This window comes from Spodoptera frugiperda, chromosome 2 (assembly GCF_023101765.2).
Source record: "Spodoptera frugiperda isolate SF20-4 chromosome 2, AGI-APGP_CSIRO_Sfru_2.0, whole genome shotgun sequence".
NCBI classification, from domain to species: Eukaryota; Metazoa; Arthropoda; class Insecta; order Lepidoptera; family Noctuidae; genus Spodoptera; species Spodoptera frugiperda.
The window spans coordinates 4,427,648-4,450,749 of record NC_064213.1 but is presented as its reverse complement, the minus strand read 5'-3'; the positions used below and the strand labels follow the sequence as shown (position 1 = coordinate 4,450,749).

The following is a 23,102-nucleotide window of genomic DNA, read 5'->3' as shown; positions in this document are numbered from 1 at the left end:
AAATGTACGATGTTCGCGCATAGTAATTGAACTATTGGACCAAATTGGATAATTTATGAAATGTTGTCATAATTGTTATTATCAGAGCAAGGTTTGTTTAAAAAAAAATAAAAAATCGACACATTCACAGGGAATATCGGCATCCGAGTGAAGCTAAAACAGCTAGTTGTGAATACAATATAATGTTTCTATCACAGCCGTCCAATCAGATCTAGTCTGTCGATATCGAGATCTGCATTTCTATTCAACGTCTGTCGCCAGTTGCATGTTGGAATCTTAGAATCTATTTCCACTGAACATGACGCTTTTGAAATGGTAGCACATAGATGCTTTCTAGAACATTCTTCGAGTATTAGTACAGATGTTATGTTGGAAGCGTCATGTGATCGAATCTTTAGGGTATCTTCATTATTTGGGTTGTTTAATACAACACCTTTTTTATTGTGTTGGTTTTTATAATAGGACTGTTGAATATTGATTAGTTTGACCAGGTATATTCTAAAATTGCCATGTGCAACCTAAAAACAGGCAACATCATTGGCAAAACGTTTGGTGTCCTGTGATCCGTGGACATTATGGCAATTTACTTCTAAAGGGAAACGGTTTTAGTAACAGAATACGTAATCATCTACTAAATATATTATATTCGGGTACTGAAACTGATGAAAGAAATCACCAATGCAATTATTTAGAAATTCAATCTGTTTATTCAAGGCCACACTATACTTTCTATCCAAGGTACATAGTATTGGACTCTGGAGTACATGCCCGATCCAGCAGAAATGCCGCACTGTCGGCCATATGACGTCACACCGAATATAATTGATGCGCAGTAGAACGTGTCATAGTTTTTCGATTGAAGAGGACCACCACTGTCACCCTGAGGAATAAAATTACAGTTGACGTCTTGTGGCTGATATGATGATGGTTGTTAGAATAAAGAGAAATTATGATTTTTTATATCCCCAAAGACAACTAAAATAAAAACTATGTTTTTTTGTGGAACAGGTAATAAACGAGTCGACGGATCACCTGATGCTAGCAATCGCCGCCTTTTCTTGCCGAGATTTTGGGGTTAGGAATTGAAGGGTTGTTGGGGAATCGGGGATTGGGAAGATTGGGAAGGGGAGAATATGTGTACAATTATCATAACTAACTATGAATAATAATTTAAATAACGTACCGAACAAGTATCTTTTGCCTCTAATCTGTCTCCGTAACACATTTGTGTAGTGTTATTATATCCAGACTTCAAATGTCTATGTGGTGGATAAAATTTGGAGCATTCCTTGTCATCAAATCTTGATAGTTGTACCTGGGAACATATTCCATGTTTACTCATATGTTTTACTAAATTAGAAATTAAATGACTGCACGGTCGGTACGGTGACTAGGCAACCGGGTGGTGTACAATGTGTAGCAGGTTCGATTCCTGTACGGAGCAAATCTTTGTGTGATCCTCTTGTTTCGGGTATGGGTGTAATGTATTATGTGAACTTGTATTGTCAATGCACCCACGACGCAGACGAAAATAATAGTGTGGGGCAAGGTTTAAAAGAAAACCTAAAAATGGAACATAAAGTCAACAAGTTCAGTACTATTATTTTTGAAGTTACTAAAATTGCGTATTATTAATTTTTTTCATTTTGCAAGGTGTCCGCTAAGTCTTTGTTATGCCCAAGTGCACCCCAACCAGTTGCAAATAAAATATCTTCTAATTCTCCTGTTGTATGCAGACAGGCTGGTAAGACTTGATCATTAAACGCTATCCTAGAACAAGGAAAATATGCATTTTAATTTCTAATTTTATTGATAAATCATTTCTAATTTTAAGTTTGAAATCGCCAATCTGCATTGAGCAAGCGTGATTAATGCTCAAACCTTCTCCGTGCGGGAAAAGGCCTTTGGTCAGCAGTGACCACTTATAGTAATGTAATAAATTACACATTTGATAAAAATCAGGCACCAGCACCCGTGTAGAGGAAGCCTTTGTAATAGTCCAGTAGTGGATTATCATGGTTTGCTGATCTTGAGAGATACTTAACACTCCAGATTCCTCAATCATCAGAAGACCACCAAACAGAGCTTACATTATATGGGCTCAAATTCCGTTTTACAATATTTTTGTGTCTGATTTTTTTCTTCTTATAAACTTACTCAATATCCGTCTCTAAGAGTGCGATGTCGTGGTACTTGGAAGGCGATTTATACCCAGGGTGAGCAATGATCCTCTTCACGTTGTATATCTGCCACAACTCTGGAGGGTCCGTGCGTTTCAATATGCCCAGAGCTATGTACTTGACTTGACCTCTGTAAATATTTGAGACCATTTACGACACATTTTTTGGAAAGGGGAAATCATTAAATGTTTGCTTTCAGGGGTGAGACGAAAGGGTGTGTTAGACTTTTACTGACTAAAAACCATCCCGAACAAACTTCCGAGTCACAATTCCGCTTTGACCGTTTATTTACTAATGGTTAAATTGAAAGGCTATTAAACATGAGTTCCTGTGATTAATTCACGGGTCAATGGAATTGGACTGCTTAAAATGTGGGTACAATAACAGCATACAAGATGAGATGGTTCTCGATGTTAAGTAACAAGCTCGTCTGCTATTAAGATGGGACATATAGTTAAAGATGAAACTGTTATTCAAGTTATAAACTTGAATATTATTTTTTTCAGTGCATTGAAGTATTTTTAAAACTATTATTATTTAGGATGAGGAGTCGGATAATAAACAGTTGCTTACAGGGTAGGACTTGACAAGCAATGGCCGGCAGTGAGAATAAATCTTTCACTGATGACAGAGCCTCCACAAAGCCACTCTGCTGATTTAACGTTAGGACCATATCCCAACAAAGCCTAGACCAAAAATAAAAATGCATAAATAACAAAAAATATTTTATAGGTAATAAAAAAGAAAATTAATACTGAAAATTTAAATCTAATATATAAAATTCTCGTGTCACAGTTTTCGTTGCCATACTCCTCCGAAACGGCTTGACCGATTTTGATGATTTTTTGTGCTTATCCGGTATCTATGAGAATCGGCCAACATCTATTTTTCATCCCCCTAAATGTTAGGGGTAGTACAACCCTAAATTTTTAAATTTTCCGCGGACGATGTCGCGGGCAGAAGCTAGTATTGATATAAAGCTTATGCATTGTACTTTTACTCACGGCTACATACCGAGCTGCATTTATAACAAAATCATGGTCTCTGTACACTATCTATTCGCGCACAGGGGTTAAGCGAGGGAAATACTTGAGCTCATGTAGGTACAATGATATTTATTTTGACCACTGTTCAAGCTTATACTGAAGTACATAAAATTTAAAACGAGGTATGGTCTATCGACGGAGAATCTTAACACCGCGATTTAAATTATGACGTCATCTAACAACGCCATCTAGTTCAGTTCAGTAGAACTTCTTAACTACGAATAGTGTCTCTTTAACAATTGACGGTCAATTATTAGCGCTTATATTAAGCTTGATGTGTTTATGTATTAAAAATAAAATTTTACCATGTGTGGAAATTCTCCTCTTAATGAATCAGTACCTCCTGATGTAATGTTAGTTTTTTCTTCCTCAATGACTTTATTGCAATTCGTCTCAGGTATATAGATTCTGCTCAGATCAACTCGACGAAATAATTTACAAGGGTAATTCAGCTTGTCTATAAATTCCATACATTCTGGAATATAAATGATTTTTATAATAACTATTGTTAAACATACTAAATTAACTAAAATTGCGGTTTCCTCACGTAAATTAATGGAGAAAAGCTTTACTAGTTTCGAGTCACAGAGGGATTCTTCATCATGAGCAGTGTGTGCAGACGCGGCGACGTCGTCGCGTAGCATACATAATTTACGTGAGTAAACCGTGATTTTAAGTTTTTATGAATAAAATAAAATATTGAGATTATTTAAAAATATTAGATTTGATCATTTTTTTTAAACCTACTAAATTGGGTATTTTTCATCTAGTAATATTCTAAGAACTATAATAATTATAATTATGTTCTGAACTTGTGACGTTATGTTATTTTTGCGTCAATTGGCGTATTCATTTCTTGGCCTGCCTAGAAAACGCTAATTTCATAGGTCATAAATAAGTTTTTTTTATTAATTTGATACTCACTGTCTCGAGCTTTTTGTCCAGTTTTGTGAATAATGCCAAAACTAGGGCTTATGATCATTTTTCTGTAAATAATTTAAACTTAATATATTATTATCTTGCACTGAAACGTCTTAATTATAAAACAATGTATCTTATTATTTTCTTTTTTATAAAACCCAATACCAGGATTTGGTCCTGTATCGTGGGTGCATTTACAAACATACATCACAACCAGATCGGTTGATGGTAAAATGGTTTTTGGGAGTTTTAGGAATGAAGATTTGGGGATTGGGGCTGTGGAAGAATAGGATTGGGATACCAATAACCGGCCGGTCTTCTGTTAGGCGGCGGTATTACTCTGATCGAACCAGTCCATTCGTTCTGAAGAATGCATCTCCCACAGTTATAAGTTAATAAGTGAAATATTGGATCTTATCTAATTTGTAGATTTCTCCTACCTTGTATCATTGACAAGCGAACAATCTGTACAACAAATGATTGGCTCTTTCCCATCAAAATCACATATCTGAAATTAAAAATAAGGAGTGGTGAAATTAAATCCAGTTTATATTTGCATCCACCAATTATGTTCATTGGTGTCAGCTAAGCTATGTTTTTATATGGAAAGATGCGTGCTTTGGATGCGTGCTATAGATGTGTGCTATGGATGGCTTCCCTACTATCGATACATCGCATACTCAAGCTGCGCATCTTCCTCACACAGCTACATAGCTTAGTATCAGTGCATTCGTAGCATAGCTACATAGCACACGTATATTATTATCAAAGCACTCTTAGACTAAAGAATTAAGTTGAAAATGTTAAAGCCCAAAGATGTTACTTACCGGAGCATAATCTTTGTTCTTGAAGTCAATAAAACTGCTTAAACATCTGTACATGCGTACACACTCTCCCGGGACTCCGTTCCATGCGCATTTAGACCCTTTAAATATTAAAGGAGACTATTAAATAAAGAAGACTGGGTCATTCTATACAATAAACCAATTTACAAACAAAACAAGTTGCAGGCTATTCGAAATAAGCAATAATATAATTATATACTGTTATTATTTAAATTAATATTTATAATCACTAATTTATTATACTGTCAGTTTTAATAGTTTACTACCAGTTTCAATAACCTTTTTATTTGTAGTTTGCTTGCTAGTGACACAATTTCAACACATTTTGTATGGAGATTATTTCAAAATAGTACCTATCTATCTAAATAGGTTATTGAAATTGACCGTTAGTAACTTTCATTCTAACCAAACAAAGATATAAGATAAATAAACTTACCTTCGTATAAATTTAACGAACTATAAGTCACACAAACAGGACATAAAAATAAAAATATAACACCAACGAACATTTTGAAAAAAAAGCTCTAATTCTTTACACACAACCAACGCACTTGGAATTTGTTTCGGAACTAAAATGGAGTAGGTATTTAACAAAGTGATTATTTGCGGAAGGATTCATCATCAGAGGCCAATAACAGGAAACGATAACACTTATGACGCATCCTATGACGTGTAAATCAAGTTCACGGTTCTGTTTTCAAAGGATCGAGCCCGCATTTTTTTAATTACAGTGTATATAGAAATTAGTCATCTCTGTTTTGATTAATTTAATTTCATTAAAATAATTGTTATTCCCCGAAAAAGCTAAACGACTTTAATAAAAACAGGGAATTTACATGTTAATGTATGTATGTTTGTTTGTGCGCGATTATCCCACGATTGGCCGGAACGATTGATACGGTGTTCAAAAAATTTTTTTTACGTATAACCTGATGGTAAGCAATCGCCGCCGCCCATGGACACTTGAAACACCAGAGGCTTTACAAGTGCGTTACCGGCTTTTTGGGAGTTAGGAATTTAAGGGTTGTTGTTCGGGAATGGTGATGGGGAAGATTGGGAAGGGGGGAATTGGGCCTCCGGCAACCTCACTCACACAACGAAACACAACGCAAGCGTTGTTTCACGTCTGTTTTCTGTGAGGCCGTGGTATTACTCCGGTCGAGCCGGCCCATTCGTGCCGAAGCATGGCTCTCCCACACTTAAAATTTTATTTCAACTTTAATGACCACGACGTGATTGCGGGGCTCCAGTTCGAAGCAGAAGTAAGAACGAAGAGGTTTTAGTCAATAAGAGTCCGACACTCCCTTCTACCTAACCATCAGCGATTGTGTTAAGCTGTAATACCAGCTGACTTGATGCTTATTGTGTCATTATGTGTATTCCAGGTTCCTAACTGGGTTTCATGTTGAAACTAATGTGCTAATGATAAAATAATATCTACGAGTCTGTATCTAGACCTACACATGAATGCAATAAATGATTTGTTTGAGTTTGAGAATTAATTAAAAAGTCTTCTTACGATAGAAATGTCATTCGCACACATTCACCGAACTTGAGTTCGAAATCTTACAATCTAACTTCAAACTGAATTCATGCAGAGTTTGCCAAAGCCTGCATATGTACAATTTAATTAATAGTTTTAGCTTTTAGTAGAAATCTGAAAACGTAAACGTAACATGCTGGTCGTTAGTTTAATTAATGAATTAATATTAGATATGTGATTTTAAAAGTTTAATCACAATATTAGTTTAAAATCATTATCGAAGTTTTACTTTATATAAACTTGTAAATGATATTTGATATAAGATTGCACTGTTGGTGCGGTGGCTGGGCAGCCGGCTGCCACGCAACGTGTAGCTCGTTCGATTCCCGCACGGAGCAACTGTTTGTGTGATCGACGAATTGTTGGTTCGGGTCCGGGTGTCATGTGTATGTAAACCTCTGTACATGTTTGTAAACCACCCACCCACGAGACAAGAGAAACTCCTAGTGTGCGTCAACGTTTTTTTAAGAAAATAAATACTTAAACTATTAAGTAGGTATGGTATTATATCAAAAGATAAACTAAGTATTTTGTAATACAAATAAGTTCCACATCTTTTACAAAATAAATTACCTCACATTTAAAAAAACCCTGAAGAAAAACTTGACAGTCCCTCAAGGATACTAAAAAGGCGAGACGAGGAGTTACATACAAAACTTTCATCTTAGCATTCAGACAAACAGCCTACTTTCCATTCAAACACTTACACGGTACGTTTCATAAACTGTATTTAGTGACGTCATTCACGATTCAGTCATAGAAATTTTCTCTTGCGTAAGCCATCATGCGCCGTGTCGTGCAACAGGGTAGAAGCAAGTATCTTGAATTATTCATAGCGACGTACTGACATGTTGTTTTATGTCCCTAGTCCGACAATGTGGCTGTCCCGCTGGTCTGTCAACGCGTGGAAGTTATACGAGATTTATCGAACTGGAAATCGAGTGAATTGTAATGGGTTGTCGCAATTGTTCGTGGAAAAAATTGGTGTCTTTTGGCTGAGATTCTGAACAAACGATGGAACGTTGTAAGAATTAGTAATGAGACAAAGTGTAATTCAACAAAGTATATAACAATTTCCCAAATAATTTAAAGAGTGAATCGATTGCATTGTTTAAAGATAGGTTGAGAAAAAATGTGCCAAAAAAAATAATTAATACCGTTTGATCATTGTCATTTCTGAACCGTACGAAAATCTTTGGATAGCTACGATTCTTCGGCTCAAATGAGCAGTGATAGCTGTGGATTGTCTCAGTGTCATCATTGATGGTGATAACAAAAGACGTTGAAATAATTATAAACATCGAAAAGCCAAAATCAGTATATCGATCTTCATTTTTAACAGAAACTGTATTATACAACTAATGTCCAAAATCTATCTTAATTGTGAAATGAAGTCGGTAAACAAAACAATGTCCATTATCTATCTCTTTTTACACCTTTGTCACAAATCAAAATAGCTTATAAAAGAAAGAATAACAAACAATACGAGGGCGGGTGAATGATCGATTTCGTGTATCGTACAAAACAGTGGGCTCATAATCAACGTTACTTAATTATTTATTTATTACAAATCCAGCTGCTTTCAAGGTCGCCTAATTAGTGGTCGATCGATCACTGTGTACTGGTATTTGGTGGAGTCAGTATAAAATATTGCGTTATTGGATGAACATTGAAATTCAATAAATGAAAGTAGGGATGGCAATTGAAAATCAGTGTTAGGTGCTAAATACGCCTGGCTTACGGTGGTTTTCCACCAGAGATGGATGTATATGCCACCAATCATATTCATTTTTACATTAGTGGAAACGGACTTAACTAAGCTATGTTTTTATATTATGGAAAGATTCGTGCTCTGAATGTATGCTATGGATGTCTTCCCTACTATCGGTACATCGTATACACGAGGTGCGGGTCTCGTGAAAATATTCTTATCAAATTTCAAAAGATACGACGTTATGCGTTTTAATTTTTATTGACTAAATTTAATTGTATTAATCATTATTTATTTAATAGCACGTATACATATACCAACATTACTTAAAAGGAAAAAATAAAAGCATTGTATCTTTGTCTAGTTCCCTATTCATTCTAAACGCTAAGAAACATAATGAGTCTTCATAATAATATTCTTTTGAGTTTCCACTGTCTTTAATGCATATTTGAGTGACATGAGCGCCTAATGAGCTAGCTTGTGACGCCATCTTTAGTAGAGAATTGTAAAGAGTGCAGAGGTTCTTTGTATATGACATAATAAATTAATTATTATGCTAGTTATCAGTATCCGCTCATGAATATGAGCCTCTAGCATGGTTTGAAACTAATCGAGTTACTCGTAAAAACACGTGTGTAAGCGATAACATAATAACTATCTTGTTTTTTTTTTTATGAAATAGGCCAGCAAAGGAGCTGACGGGTCGCCTGATGATACGCAATCGGCACTGCCTATGGACACTCACATTACTAAAGGAGTTACATATATTGGAGATCTTTTGAGAGTCAGGGAAGGGAACAATTGGGTCTCCAGTAACCACACTTTCATCTTGAAAGAAATGCAAGGAACATTATTAATTTTGAAAAAACGGCAATTTATATTTTTTTATTCAAAATACGACTTATCTACTAGATAATACAAAAAATATAACGATCTTCTACAATCCTAGTTTTTAATTCAAACTATATGTAACATAGCACGATAGCCGAAGACAGACAAAAGACGGGTTAGATATCCATATCATGCTGTCGGGATCCATAATTCATAACAATTCAACGGTTAGCAAATAGTACCTGGACAGACAATGAATAATTTAAAGAGAACCAGCTTTTGCCAAAGGCTTCACCCGCGATATAAAAAGTAGCCTATGTGTTATTCCAGACCCATAATCTACCCCCGTTCCAAATTTCAGTATGATCCGTGACGTTACGTTGCCCCATGCTAGGTTCACCTGTATCGGGTGCATTTACAAACATACAAGTTCTCATACATATGCCACGCAAACCCGAAACATCAGTTTGTGGATCACACAAAGAGTTGCTCCGTGCAGGAAACGAACCCGCAACACGTTGTGCAGCAACCGGTTGCCTTTTTTTTTCAGGGTGGAAAATCATCCAATGACTTCTCTCGCCAGCGTAAGGCGAGAGGGAGTGTCAGACTCTTACTGACTAAACACCACAACGTTCCTACTCCTGCTTGTCGAGCCGGAGCCTCGGTAAACTCGCTAGGTAGTCCATAGTTCAGTCGATTGCCCTGCCACCACGCCAACATGCAGTAGTTGAGTTACAAACATACACAATAACACACAAAATTATACATTTAAAAAATTAGTAAGAAACAGCAGTCAGTTAAACATGCCACCAGAAACGTCTTCCATTTAAAAAAAATAATAAAAAAACGGAGTTCCCTTTGTGTTGAGAATCAGTTTTTAAAATAGAAACAAAAAGTTCTTGTGTCTGTGAATACAAGTGGTTCTTCATTTGTGTGGGTTCTCGTTAGTACATCTGATGGCACTTGTGAAGCTTCCTCGCAAACAAAGTGACCTAAAAATTTTATATGCATATCTTTTTTGTATGATTTACTCGTACAAGAGCGAGAGCTTAATTTTAATTTGTTTTTAGTCGCGTGTAATTTAAAAATGGTGTTGACTTAATTAGTTTTCGAAAAGAAATACATGGATATTATTACACACGTATATTTTGTAAAGAAATAAAGGTATATTATTTAACAGTTATAATATAATTATAATTAAAATTATATATCTTGTTTGAATGTTAGAACGCGTTAAAATGTGGTAATACTGGTCCAATATGAAACATTATTTTTGTGTTGGATAGTCCATTTATCAATAAGAGCTAAGCAACATTAACAGCAGTTGTAAATACTATTTAGTACCTATTCATATAATTATTAATTATTATCGATCGATTTGTTTTTTTTTCAAGGTAAATGGCTTTTATATTTAAGTGAAATAAAAGCAATATTTATTTCACATACAAATTAAGAGATAAGTATAGTATTAACACAGAACAATTAGTACAAGGCAGTAGTGCGTTAATATGCACCTCCATTTAATATAATATACATACATTTCATATGGAATGCACATAATAATGAAAACGCGAGTAGTAACACAAACACTTCATTACCGTATTGCTCTACGTATAATTTTCAATACAACCTATTAATTACTTGTAATCAAATTAGTCACGGGTAGAATTCATATTTTAATATCGAAAATGAATTTTAATGATCTCTGATATTTTAAAGGGTGTCCTGTTCAATTTACATACGTCCGAGTAATTGTAGCGCGGTAATTTCAGTAATTAAAGTAAGCGTCGTATGTGTAATGTTGTTCGTTTTAATTAATTAAAAACACTCTGTATGTGCATGTGGCTATAAAGTAGACACGGATATCTATAAAATCACATTTTTATAGGAGAATATAGAAACTCTTACTATACGTGTTGATATAGTAAGATCTAGGACCCACACTAGGGTTTTCTCCTGTTTTGTGGGTCTACGAACAAACAAATTCACAAACACAAGACACGTAGTAAGTAATTGGGCCGGTAACCTCACACACACAACGAAACATAACGCAAACGTTGTTTCACGTCGGTTTTCTGTGAGGCCGTGGTATCACTTCGGTCAAACCGAACCATTCATGCTGAAGCATGGCTCTTAAAATTTAAAAGAATATTTTCTGTAACAAAATTCTGGGTAATCATATTATTAGCATCATCAAAGTTAATTCAACTACATAATTATGGTAAAAAGGATGTTTTGTAACAGGAAAATATTCTTTTCAACAGAAAAAATAGGTCTTCAACCTTGCTAAGCGACGATTAAGATAAAATAACGTTCATTCCGGATTTTATAAAAGTGGTGTTCTATTTTGGCTTAATGGTTGTAGGTAATATATTATAATACATTTCAAAGAGGCTTTAAATTGAACTCTTTGTTCAATCATATAATAAAAGTTTCTAAATCCCACCATTCAGAACCAAAAGAAAATAATATAATTTGATAAACTATGTTTAAGAAAACTGACTTCAACCTCCTTTTATGAAATTTTTTAATTCGGTTAATATATTGAAACCTGCTCCTATACGTACCGATTTTTATACTCACCGAAAAGAAATACATTTCTGAAAATTGCATCAAAATCGGTCTAAACTGAGAACCACTCCATTTTTAAAGCAAGATATTGTTAAAAAGGGCCAATGATGGCAAACGCGATATTAAATTCACCTTCTTTTATAATAAGTATCAGTATTGAATATCTTCAAATTCAAAAAAGGGCAACCGTATTATCTGAATTTTAATCTCTTAAAGATACACCAACCTTTTTCGTGGTAGAAAATTGGTGAAATAACTTCAAAGTAAACATTCACTTACTTATCTTTCTTTGATTGATCCAAAAAGGAAAACTTTGGAACCTTTGACGTTACAACCCTGAGCTTTGTATTTTACCAAATAAGTTTTATTCAGGCTATTGAAGAAATAACCCTATTTGATTGAAGTTTCATAAAAGATCTACTTTATATTCCATTTACTAAGTTATTGGTAAAGAAAGTACTTGTAAGTACCTAAAATGTTTTTTATTAATATGTAAAGACATCCAATAATAGTTTAATATTTACCTACCAACTACATATTATTTAATTTCACATCGCCTTTTTGTAGAGATGGACTATTTTTTGGACAAATACTTAAAATAGATAAATACTGAGTCACCTCACTTTGATTAGGCCAAGACTATGGAACGCCAATTGCTACAAATCTTATATAGGTACTTCTTTTGCTTCATCAACAGTCATCAGTCTGTTTATGCATGTTTGTCGGGTAGAAGGCGCCCTAGACTAAGTAAATATTGCAAAAACAAAAAACAACATTTGTCTAGTGATGTTGATTGTTATATTAGACTAAATATTGTTACAAATCGACAAAATTATTTCAGGTCGTACGTTGTCAATTAGTTATTATACCTTATATTTTAATAGCTATGCAACTATTTATAAAATAAACAGTCATATTCTGATAATTTTTATTACAAATCATGACATTTTGTTACCTGAACTCATTATGCTAAAAATGTGTAAAAGCTAGTCTGGAACGCTGTAGTCAGCGTTGGCAGACATTATCTGTACGTGATTTATGGATTCCCGTGCTACTTGTTACACTAAAAACAAATAGAAATTAGCTCAGTAACTGTGTTGTGTACATTACAAGTTTGTTCAAAATTGTGAAATACAACAAACAAAACCTGTTAGACCAAAAATAAAAACCAAAATCTGAACATAAAATAACTAAGGCTATATTCGTTCGGCAACAATGGATAAAGTAATGACGTATCAATATCTAATGCATTATGACCCATACCTGTGGTGGAAAACCTTCTACCATAAGAAATTTTACGAGTGGGCAAAAAACCCTACGATAGAAAATTATGTTTACAAACTCAAAGATATACATAAAGATGACGTTATTGCCGGATGTTGCTGATTATCAGATAATGGTCACTAAACAACCTTCGCTGGAGAATAATTCGAAGGAAGAAAAAGCTGAAACAACGAATTTGGTTAAAACTAGACCATCTGAAGAGTTGTGGCATCGTAGACTTGGGCATCTGGATTTTCAAAGTATGGAGCTACTCAAGCAAAATGAGGCTAGTGGCATTGATTATGATATTGACCAACATACCCCCTGCGTAGTATGTGCAGAAGGAAAGCCAAGTAAGCGGCCATTCCGTAGTAATTGTTTCTTTAAATCAAATGAAAAATTAGATCTCATACACTCAGACATTTGTGGACCTATGGCAGTTCCTTCATTTGGTGGTGCGAGATTCCTACTAACCTTTATAGATGACTGCACTGGAATGGTCTTTGGCTACTTTATCAAAGATAAAGATGAGTTATTACCCACTTTCAAATCTTTTAAACAATTCGTTGAATCGCAAACCAAATTGAAAATAAAGAAGCTTAAAACCATGACCCGAAGTTATTATTTTAAGAGGCCATTCCAACAATTTCTTAAAGATTGTCAGATTGAACACCAGACGCCAGTGAAATGGTCACCATACTACAGCGGTGAAGCAGAGAGACTCAATATTTGTATCATGGATACAGTACAATGCATGATTAACGACGCAGGAATGAACAGTCCATATTGGGCAGAAGCAGTAAACACAGCAATCTACATTAAAAACAAATCACCAAACAAAAAGCTAAATGGAGTCTCTCCTGAGGAAAAATGGACAGAGACGAAAATCAATTTGTCTCATTTGCGAGTGTTCGGATGCATTGCTTACGCGAAAATATCTAGAGATAAATGCCTGAGCAATGTAATAGATGAAAACAACAGATATGTATTTGTTGGTTACTGTGATGAGACTAAAAGTTATCGACTGATAAACCCTTGCAACCCTATTGAGTGTCTCAAGTCAAGAGACGTGTTTTTCTTAGAAAATCAGATGTATAAAGATATGTTGGGCGACATTCCTTTAAATTATAAGATTTAAGAATACAATCTTATATAATATCACAAGTCAATGTGTGAATCTATTAGGCTAACAAATATAAATGGATCTCTTGATAATAAATAAATATGTACTGTAATAAAACTAATCAAGTAATGAAAATGGCATGAAAATGGCAAACGGAAAAATTCAATACATATTTTATATATCAAGTAGAAAATAAATTACTTGATTTTTGTGAGAGGTAACGTGTATTGCATTGCACATTTTATAATATCTTTTCTGTTACCTGTAGTTGCAGTAGTAATAAATAATAGGCTTGAAGGAAGGTCGTACATTGAGTGATGCGAACACCAGACTAGACAAGACCTTCAGCAATGAAGAGAAAGACTGAGAAGAAGATGGAGATTGGTTTGGAAAATGAAAACTTAATTATAAAACCTCTGTAAGATATGAGAAATGAAATTCTGAAATGTAATGGAAGGCTGCGAAAAGTTTTTTTTTTATAATAATATATGTATTTTATTCAAGATATTGATATTTTTAGTAATTTTAATTACATATACATATTTTATAAATAATGTCGTATGTAATACATTGGCATTACATGCCGTGTGTAGGTACACCTCGGCCTACCCCTTCGGAGATAAAAAGCGTGACGTTATGTGTGTGTACCGTAATGTGCACCTCTGCCTACCCCTTCTGGGATAAAAGGCGTGACGTTGCTTATATTTTATAAATAGTGAATGTGTTGTAAGTGTATATGTAAAGAAGTGTATATCTTTGGCTATGTAGATTGGAAAGTACTGGTTTAGATGTTTCTATAAAATGTATGTGAAAACTGGTTTTATTGAACACTGATAATAATAATCGAAACTTAAGATTTTTTTTGAAACCAATGTTTAGAAAAATATTTTTCCTGTCATAATGTACTTCTTCTATTACGATAATGAATGTTTTCTATTTAAAATGTATTAAATTAATCCAATAATTAATGTTGTAGTAATAAATATTAAAATGTATAGAAGTAAGACATTTAAAAGTAAAATAATTCATTCCAATTAAAGTAATATAATCCCATATTAGTTTAATTGAAATTAATTTCAAACAAAATATTTAAAGGTAAAGTGTCCATATATCGGTTCATATATCTACGCAATCTAGTCCTAAGAAACAAAATTCAGCTAAAATTCAGTTTTAAATCAATATTCAGCTAAAAAAAGAAGACTAGTGAAAAAAACCTCAATGACTATAAATTAATACAGTTTAGAATTTTTTGGCGTCAGTTATTTAGCGCCTGTTTACTAACTTGACACGTGATTATTGTATGCCAAAAATCCAAAGATTATATTGTAATTCAAAAAAATATTTATTTATGTCGGTGTTAATTATATACACAAAAATGTAATGATGTAGTAACTAAATAAAGTGATCAAACAATATTGTCGTGTTTTATTAGTGTCTAATTTATATTTATGTTATCAAGATATTTTTAAAATTTAATATACACATCATACCCAGACCCGAAACAACAATTTGCGGATCACACTTAGAGTCGAACCCGCTAGACGCTGCCACCGCGCCAGCTGTGCGTGCAATAGTCAAAGTATCCAGCAATGTTTTCTCATTAATCTAGTAGTTGGAATTGTGATTGTGGAGCTAATAGCTGTTGTTACAACTAAATAATAATGAAGCCATATCTACTGTTACTGTTCAGTTACGCAGCAAAGCAATGTTTACTGTCTCTGTACTGAACCTATGTTTGTTTTCGTACGTATAGGCCAAAAAAGTGCAGCCTTGATATCCAGTACATAACGTATAAGAAAAGTTAAAAGATAAAAAATAAAACACAATAATTATTGCAAGAACATTGATTTCTCTTTTTCTTGACCAATTTTTTATATACATACAATATTATTTAGAAAAAAAAACACAATTTCTCGTACAACAAATATTTAGCTTGATACAATTCCAGTCGACATCGATATGGTATAACATAGTTTGTTTGTTTTAGTGTCCAACTAAAACTAGCAATAATAAAACCGCATTTATCTATACAGTCCTTTATCAATATATAAAGCAGAAGAGTTTATTTGAACGCGCTGATCTTAAAAACTACTGGTTCGAAATAAATAATAATTTATGTGTAACATTTATCAACGAAGACTATAGGCTATCAAAAATCACGCATCGTCGCTAGGATCAACAAGATTACTTGGGCGGCGGGTGAAACCATGCATGAGTAGCTTGTCTCAAATATATGTACATAAAACATAAGGCTGATTCAGCTGATTTCTCCTGATAGTTCTAAATAGTAGCCCTTGAAAACACATGAGAAATTGAACAAAACAGAATTTATTGAAATGAGTTTTATAAATAAATTCCTGAAGATAACCTCTTTGATAGTAACTCTAAGATCTGAGTTTTCCCCACAATATTATTATTTATAATTTATAATGCATTAATATAAAGATTCCTAAAATTCACTACTTTATGAAGTAGTTACTACTTAGTTTATGCTCAGAATATTCTTGTTTTGTGTTCTATAATATCTCAATAAAACTAAATGAAAATTATTTCCTCATTTTGGAAATACCTCTCCTAGAAAGTATGAATTTTTAGTTGGACACTACAACAATAGATTATTTCACTTATATTACACAGAACACTGATTTAAAATTGTTTAAAAAATTGGGAATTACCTACCTACAATTAGACATTGATATTTTATTGATAGAGGCAAAATAACACACGGGTATGATTACAACAACATTTTTTATCTTAATATTATTTTTATTCTGGCTATGGTCTTCCTTTCATTAGTATTTTTTCACGTAATTTTATGCAAAAAGTAAAAAAATTATGATGTTATCTTTGATATGCAATTGTGTAGGAAGATAACTCTGTGAGACATTTAATTTATTTAATAATATTTTACAGTTTACTGACCTAACCATCTGACCAAGTTATTTGGCTAGATTCAAGTTTTGCATTCTGATTGGTTGGTTTATTCGATCGAGAGCACGGCCCATCAGAGCGGTGAACGCGCTCTCGTTTACAGTCTTGCAGCTGACAAAAAGTAAAATATTTTCACAAAAGAACTTAAAAAAAGTACGACAGAGTCCGTTAGTACGACAGAGATATAATATTTTTTTAATTACAAAAGCTGTACTTCTTCAACTATCACCATTGATAAATAGCCAGAATATTTTTATATCTATTTGGATGGGGCAATACAGACAATGATCAATTCACACAAATCACAACAAATATTGTGCCTTTATAATGTGTTTAAATATATCAATAAAAATACAATGCTTATTATAAAGAATATTAAATGAATGCTCAAATCTGTGGCCTTAGTGAAAAAGGATATGAGTCCTATTTTATAATAACTGTCGTGAGTCATACTAAACTAACTGAAAATCAAGGTTTACTCACATACGTTAATGGAGAAAAGCTCTACAAGTTTCGACTCACACAGGGACTTTCCATAAGTAGCGTGTGCAGATAAGGCGACGTCGTGCGCATCCTACAGTATTCCACTTTTGTCGAAATTAATTTAATTATTCATTCATTCATTCAAACTGTTTACCTATAAAAAACATTATATGCATTTTATCGAGAAGCGATACTATGTCAAAGAAGCAACGTTTTTGCGTTTGTAAAGTTGCATTTTTGGACTTAGATCCTTTTTCACGAAGGTCACAGAAATAACATCGAGATAAGTTTGCAATATCTTAAACTATTCTGTGATATTTATTACATCAGTATGTCTGAACATATTATGGATTTGTTTCTATCTATTTTCAAAAATAATGTGCAAAGGGTATCGTTATGGAATATAATATAAACATACAGTTTATTATCACCATCTCCAATCTTAAGATCACGAATCAAAATACGAAACGCACTAAAATAATGTCCATGTAGCTCAAACTGCTCTTAATAAAAAAAAGTTGATTTGATTTTACACTGAATATAATAATACATACTATGTAGAAGGCAAGAGAAGTTTTAAAAGGTATTAAAAATAATAAATAGGCATCCTTGTCCTCCCAACCAGAACAAGGTAACCTACTACTAGAAAGAAGAAAGTTTACTGAAGAAAATATATTAAAGAAACGCTAGCAGTCAAACATTACCAAGACCATATGAAGCATTGGTTACATGTGAGACTAAATTATATAGAAGAGCTCCATACTTCAGTCAGGATAAGTAAAATCTCTTCAACTATAGAGCAAAGGATTTTAAGTATAAGTATGGACTTAGAATTATATCCCAAATCCATGGTAGGTTCAAGAATAACGAACGAGATCCCTTTACCCTTTTAAAAGAAGATTATCATAAGTTTAAAACTGCTATCGAAGTAACAACAAACATCTCCATCTATATACAATATTATAAAAATACTTTCACGTCAGACAATTTGTATAACATCGAAAATACATTTAGACTGCCCATTTATATGTCAGTGATCGTATAAAAGTACATAGCATACGTATTATATATTATTAAGTGTAGTTTTTTCACCAGACATACATAGTTAAAGAATTCCATAAACACACATTCATGACAAAAAGGATATTTAAGTATTTTGTGAACATCATTGTGGTTGGAATTTATCGAAAAACATATTAAAAGGCTTATCGTTAAACATACATTTCGCACAAAATATTTTCTTCACAAGAAGTTTTACTCACTAGTCATATACATCACACAAACGCACTCATGAATAAATTTTCATCGTGTATTATTTTAACAACAAGTATATGAACCATATAAATTTCAATACTTTTAACTTATTTTACAGTCAGAAGTCCGACACACAATGTCGACGTACCAACCAGAGGACCAGCCCCTGAATTCATAAGAATACGAAGAAGTTTCCGAAGCGTCATTGATTGTAATACAATATTCGTTGGCGTGTCTTCGTCATCGCCGCTAACTAATCTATGCTAGCTGTTTCTAGAAAACGGAGAAAAGCGCGTCTTTACCTCGAGTACCCCACCGTATAACAACGGCCGCGCTTAGAGGAGGTACTCTCATTGGTCTGGCTTATCAAATGATGTATTTGGAGTGCTCTCTACTTTTTTCAGTACTATTTTGAATGCAAAAGTATGTTTTGGAGACACAGACGCTGGACGAGGAGTCTGAGGAGAACGCGGAGGAGGTTCAGGTGGCATCTCAGATCGAGTCCTCGTGCGTCGCGGTGGTGGAAGATTCCGCATCACTGGAGCCGATATTGGCTCTTTTGGTCTTTGCGGGGACAGTCTATTTGGAGTCAAACGTCCGGGTGATGGCTCAGGAGTAGCAGGCGGTAACATTAAAGGTGGAAGATTAGCACACGGCGATCCACGAGAACCTCGACGTTCCTTCAAACCCATCGGCGGTGGTGGCGACATAGGCGCCTCATCTTCCTCAGCCGCTGCAACTACGACCACTGGCTCAGTCCTTAACAATGGAGGCTTCGGTTCAGAAGTATCTGACGCAATCGATCTTCTAAAATAGTTAAGTCCATTTTCTATCTCAGCTAGAGCACGCCTCACAAACGGAAAACTCTCAGATAACTCTGAAGTGGACTTGCGGACGGGAAACTCTGTTTCACTGTCACGCTTCCTCGGCCTACAGCGCTCGAACGTAGGGTCTCCTGACGCTCCCACCGTTTCGGAGACTTGTCTTGTCAGAGCTGCGTGCTTGATAGAATCCGACTTTGATCGGGGCTCTCTTGTTTTTGGTGTAGGAGAGCGTCGATCACCGAACTTCTTACTAGCAGCACGCTTGATGGAGGAGAAAAGTCCGAGTTTCTCCGGAGGCTTGTCCGTTGCGGGTATGGGAATGGGTACAACAGGAGCTGAGGAAGGGCCAGGGGTGGGTTCGGGAGGAGGACGGGGGAGGTTCCCCTCGCGTTAGTTGTGCCGAGAGTCCGACGACGGAACATCGCTCGAGCCGGTGGAGGAGAGGGTGGTGTTGGATCCGTAGGGATCAAGCGAAGACTGCACGGACATGGAGCGACCAGCGCGTCGGACTCGCGCTGGGGAGAGTTTGCCTGGATCTACGCTGGCCGGGTCTGCCTGCAACAACAGCGGTTTCAGCGCTCTATTCATTGCACTACTACTGAAGGCATAGAATTTTGCATAAAGAAGGATAGATTATACACATTAAAAGATAATACAAAATACATAAAATATACTAATAGGCTATCACAAAATTAGAAAGAAAATTTTTCAATGATTAAGTTTTGAATGTTAGAACTAATGACGTCATTATAGTTTTGCATCAAATAGCATAGGTATTTAGTCCTTAGTCCTTAATAGCTATTTGCTATAAAAACGTTAAGTATAATGAAATCTAAGTTAAGTGTAATCAAACAAAATTTAACTTAGAAAACTATCCACTTTGGTTAAATTTCTCTTTTCATCAATAACTACTTATATAATACATGTAGTACTATTTGCTGTGCTCTTTATAACTAATAGAATAAGAAACTAACTAAGACAGTATCAAGCAAAAGTATCTATAGAGTAATAGAAGAATTAGTCTCTCCGCTGCCAAGGTAGGCACATAAGACCAATTTTAAATAAATAATTAAAGATGTTTCGTAACAGCACCTGGTATGCCAGCGCGTTCATTATGATGGAGTATGGAACCAGGCCGAGGGGGTGAACTTCTCTCATCAGCACGTTAGCAGGGATCTTGTGGAATTGGATGTACTCCAGAAAGTTTCCAATCACTTCTTTCAAATTCATGTTCTGGTTGGTGTCGCAATACTTTTTGCTCCACATCAAAGCTGCCTGGAATTGAACAAAAAATATTCTAAAAAATTGTGTTACCGAAAATATTATTATTTATGTATGTATGATGTATATATATTTGTTAGTATATTTATATTGTAATATTTATTGTATGTATAACATGATAAGTGTCAATATAACTATAATTGATTTATCTTTTAATATTTCAACACATGCCTGTTGTTACACCTACTGTTGTCTCTCTGCATCACCCCAAGGTAGACTGGTAGAGAATGCCAAATTGGCATTAAGTCCACCTTTGTATGATTGTACATAAAGTATAAATAAGTAATAAATAAATAATAAAATTTATTTCTCATTGGTCATATGGTACTCTTCGCTGTATTTTGTACCTTTTTGCCAATACTCAATATCAGCGCTGCGGACTCGAGCTTTTGTGCCCAGGCCACAACCCTAACGCATTAGCATTCATTCATTCTTACTTTAGAACTCACAACGCATTAATATCAGTCCAGTCATGTTAGCATCTGAACTAAACTGACAAAACTACGTGTTGTACTTTAACTTTTTTGAAAAAGCCTAACAAAAGGATAAATAACAGTGACTATGGTGACTATACCTGGAACTTAGTAAATTCATCAGCTCTCAGCTCATCTCGCGCCAGTATCAGCCTCACAACGTGTTGGGGCAGCAGCGTGAAAGATCCGAGATTCAGCACTTCATTACCATGCTCGTCTACAAATTCCAATACCTGAAACATTTACAAAAATATACTGTTATAATGCAGTATCATCAACAGCGCATGTCACTTCCCTGCTGAACTGTAACTCCGCTCAGTTTAAAAAGTTCAGGTTTACCAAGTTCATAGTTTTGACTGCACGGTTGGTGTGCAACCGGCTGCCGCGTAAAGTGTAGCGGGTTCGATTGCCGCACGGAGCAACACTTTGGGTGATCCACAATTAATTGTTCTTAGGTTCAGGCATAGATGTCATTTATGTATGTGAACTTGCATGCTTGTAAACGCACCCATGACACAGGAGAAAATCCTAGTCTCATGAATAGAATCAGGAGAGGCTTTTGTCCAGCAGTGGACGTCTCCCGGCTTCCGTAGGTAGAACTGCTCTAATTTTAAACTGGGTTCTCCAACCCAATCACTTAATACTTTTACTTTCTTTTATTCTATAAAAAAGGTAATAAGAATTGCGAACCTTCTGCACAAGTGACTTGGTGCACTTGTACTGTATGTATCTCTCAGCTGAGGCAAGCAGCGCGCACACGGTGTCTACAGTGATGCAGCATTGCACGAAGCCCGCGCATGCGCGCCGCAGCTCGTCCAAGCCGTAGTAGTCAGCAGCATTCATTACTCCTGGAATTGAGAAGATATTTGGATTAGATGAAAATATATTTTAGTGTTTGTTGAAAATATTTTATACAACTTTTGTGGGCTTTCTTCCTATCCGCAATCTCCGATTCATTAACAACCCTTAAATTCCTAACCCCCAAAAGGTCGGCAATGCACTTGTAACGCTTCTGGTGTTTCGGGTGTCCATGGGCGGCGGCGATTGCTTACCATCAGGTGATTCGACTGCTCGTTTACCTACTTATACCATAAAAAAATCTTGGTCAAAGCAATTTAAATTTTAAAGTATTAAATGGCTTAACTAGAGCATCCTGTGTTTCAGGCTTGATTCGGTTAAAGTATTAAAGTGTTTCATAACCATAAGTAAAGATAAATAAATTATGACAGCACTTCGTACTTTTTTCAGAATATTAATATAAAGAAATGAACGTACTTTTACTGCCACACTCAAAGTCATTTAATGCTTACTTAAACTATTCTTTAGTAACGATTTTGTGTGAAAAACAATTGTTAAGGATTAGGTTAAGTAACCATTAAATGACTCTGAGTGCGCGAGTTAATCCATTGTTTGAAAGTGACGTACGAATATCTACAAATACTACGCTTTTAACTTCCAAACTTCAGTATACCTACGCATTTTCATTGAAAGGATAAATATAAAGTAAAATACTCTTTCCCGATGAATTTTTGAAATGTGAAACGTTTAAATGTTAAGAGAAATTCACTAAAAATACTTAATACTACGCAAGTATCCTCATTTTGTGTGGGCGACAAAGTTATATTTGGAGTTATTTTTAGATTGGTACATCGTCGTAAGTTCAACGTGTCCCTGTAGGCGTGAAGTGGAGAGGTCGATAATAATAATAATTTTAGGCAATGACGAATTTGAAAATATAGACACGTTTTACATTGATTTAGGACAAGTAACCCCCCTTCCCAATCCCTATTCCCCAACAACCTTTAAATTTCTAACCTCTAAA

At 34.8% G+C, this 23,102-nt stretch overlaps 2 protein-coding genes across 5 annotated transcripts in view; both read right to left on the bottom strand.

Moving 5' to 3' along the window:
- Positions 1-701: 701 nt before the first annotated feature.
- Positions 702-5,553, bottom strand: LOC118269233 (serine protease snake). Its single transcript, XM_050700435.1, has 10 exons — positions 5,429-5,553; positions 4,975-5,072; positions 4,588-4,655; positions 4,151-4,212; positions 3,532-3,701; positions 2,754-2,866; positions 2,158-2,310; positions 1,644-1,770; positions 1,184-1,315; positions 702-880 (listed from the first exon to the last, which is right to left on the bottom strand). Exons 1-10 carry the CDS (start codon positions 5,499-5,501, stop codon positions 710-712), a joined length of 1,167 nt encoding a protein of 388 aa, XP_050556392.1. The 5' UTR covers positions 5,502-5,553; the 3' UTR covers positions 702-709.
- Positions 5,554-15,863: 10,310 nt separating this feature from the next.
- The window catches only part of LOC118269367 (serine-enriched protein), a 34,217-nt gene continuing 26,978 nt past the window's right edge, over positions 15,864-23,102 (bottom strand). For 3 of the 4 annotated variants that reach the window (XM_050700413.1, XM_035584435.2, XM_050700411.1), the window contains 4 exons: positions 21,971-22,128; positions 21,382-21,513; positions 20,619-20,801; positions 15,864-20,081 (listed from right to left, as the gene is read on the bottom strand). In XM_050700413.1, coding sequence (XP_050556370.1) covers positions 19,917-20,081; positions 20,619-20,801; positions 21,382-21,513; positions 21,971-22,128 — 638 coding nt within the window. In that variant the 3' untranslated portion in view covers positions 15,864-19,916. The remainder of the gene's footprint in view (positions 20,082-20,618; positions 20,802-21,381; positions 21,514-21,970; positions 22,129-23,102) is intronic. The other variant, XM_050700416.1, reaches the window with a different exon arrangement.

Coding starts and splice junctions, on each gene's coding strand:
- LOC118269233 (XM_050700435.1), bottom strand. CDS start 5,501: ATGTTCGTTGGTGTTATATTTTTATTTTTATGTCCTGTTTGTGTGACT. Junction 1,771..2,157: donor CTCTTAGAGACGGATATTGA/GTAAGTTTATAA, acceptor TCCTTGTTCTAG/GATAGCGTTTAATGATCAAG. Junction 881..1,183: donor AGGCAAAAGATACTTGTTCG/GTACGTTATTTA, acceptor TTTATTCCTCAG/GGTGACAGTGGTGGTCCTCT.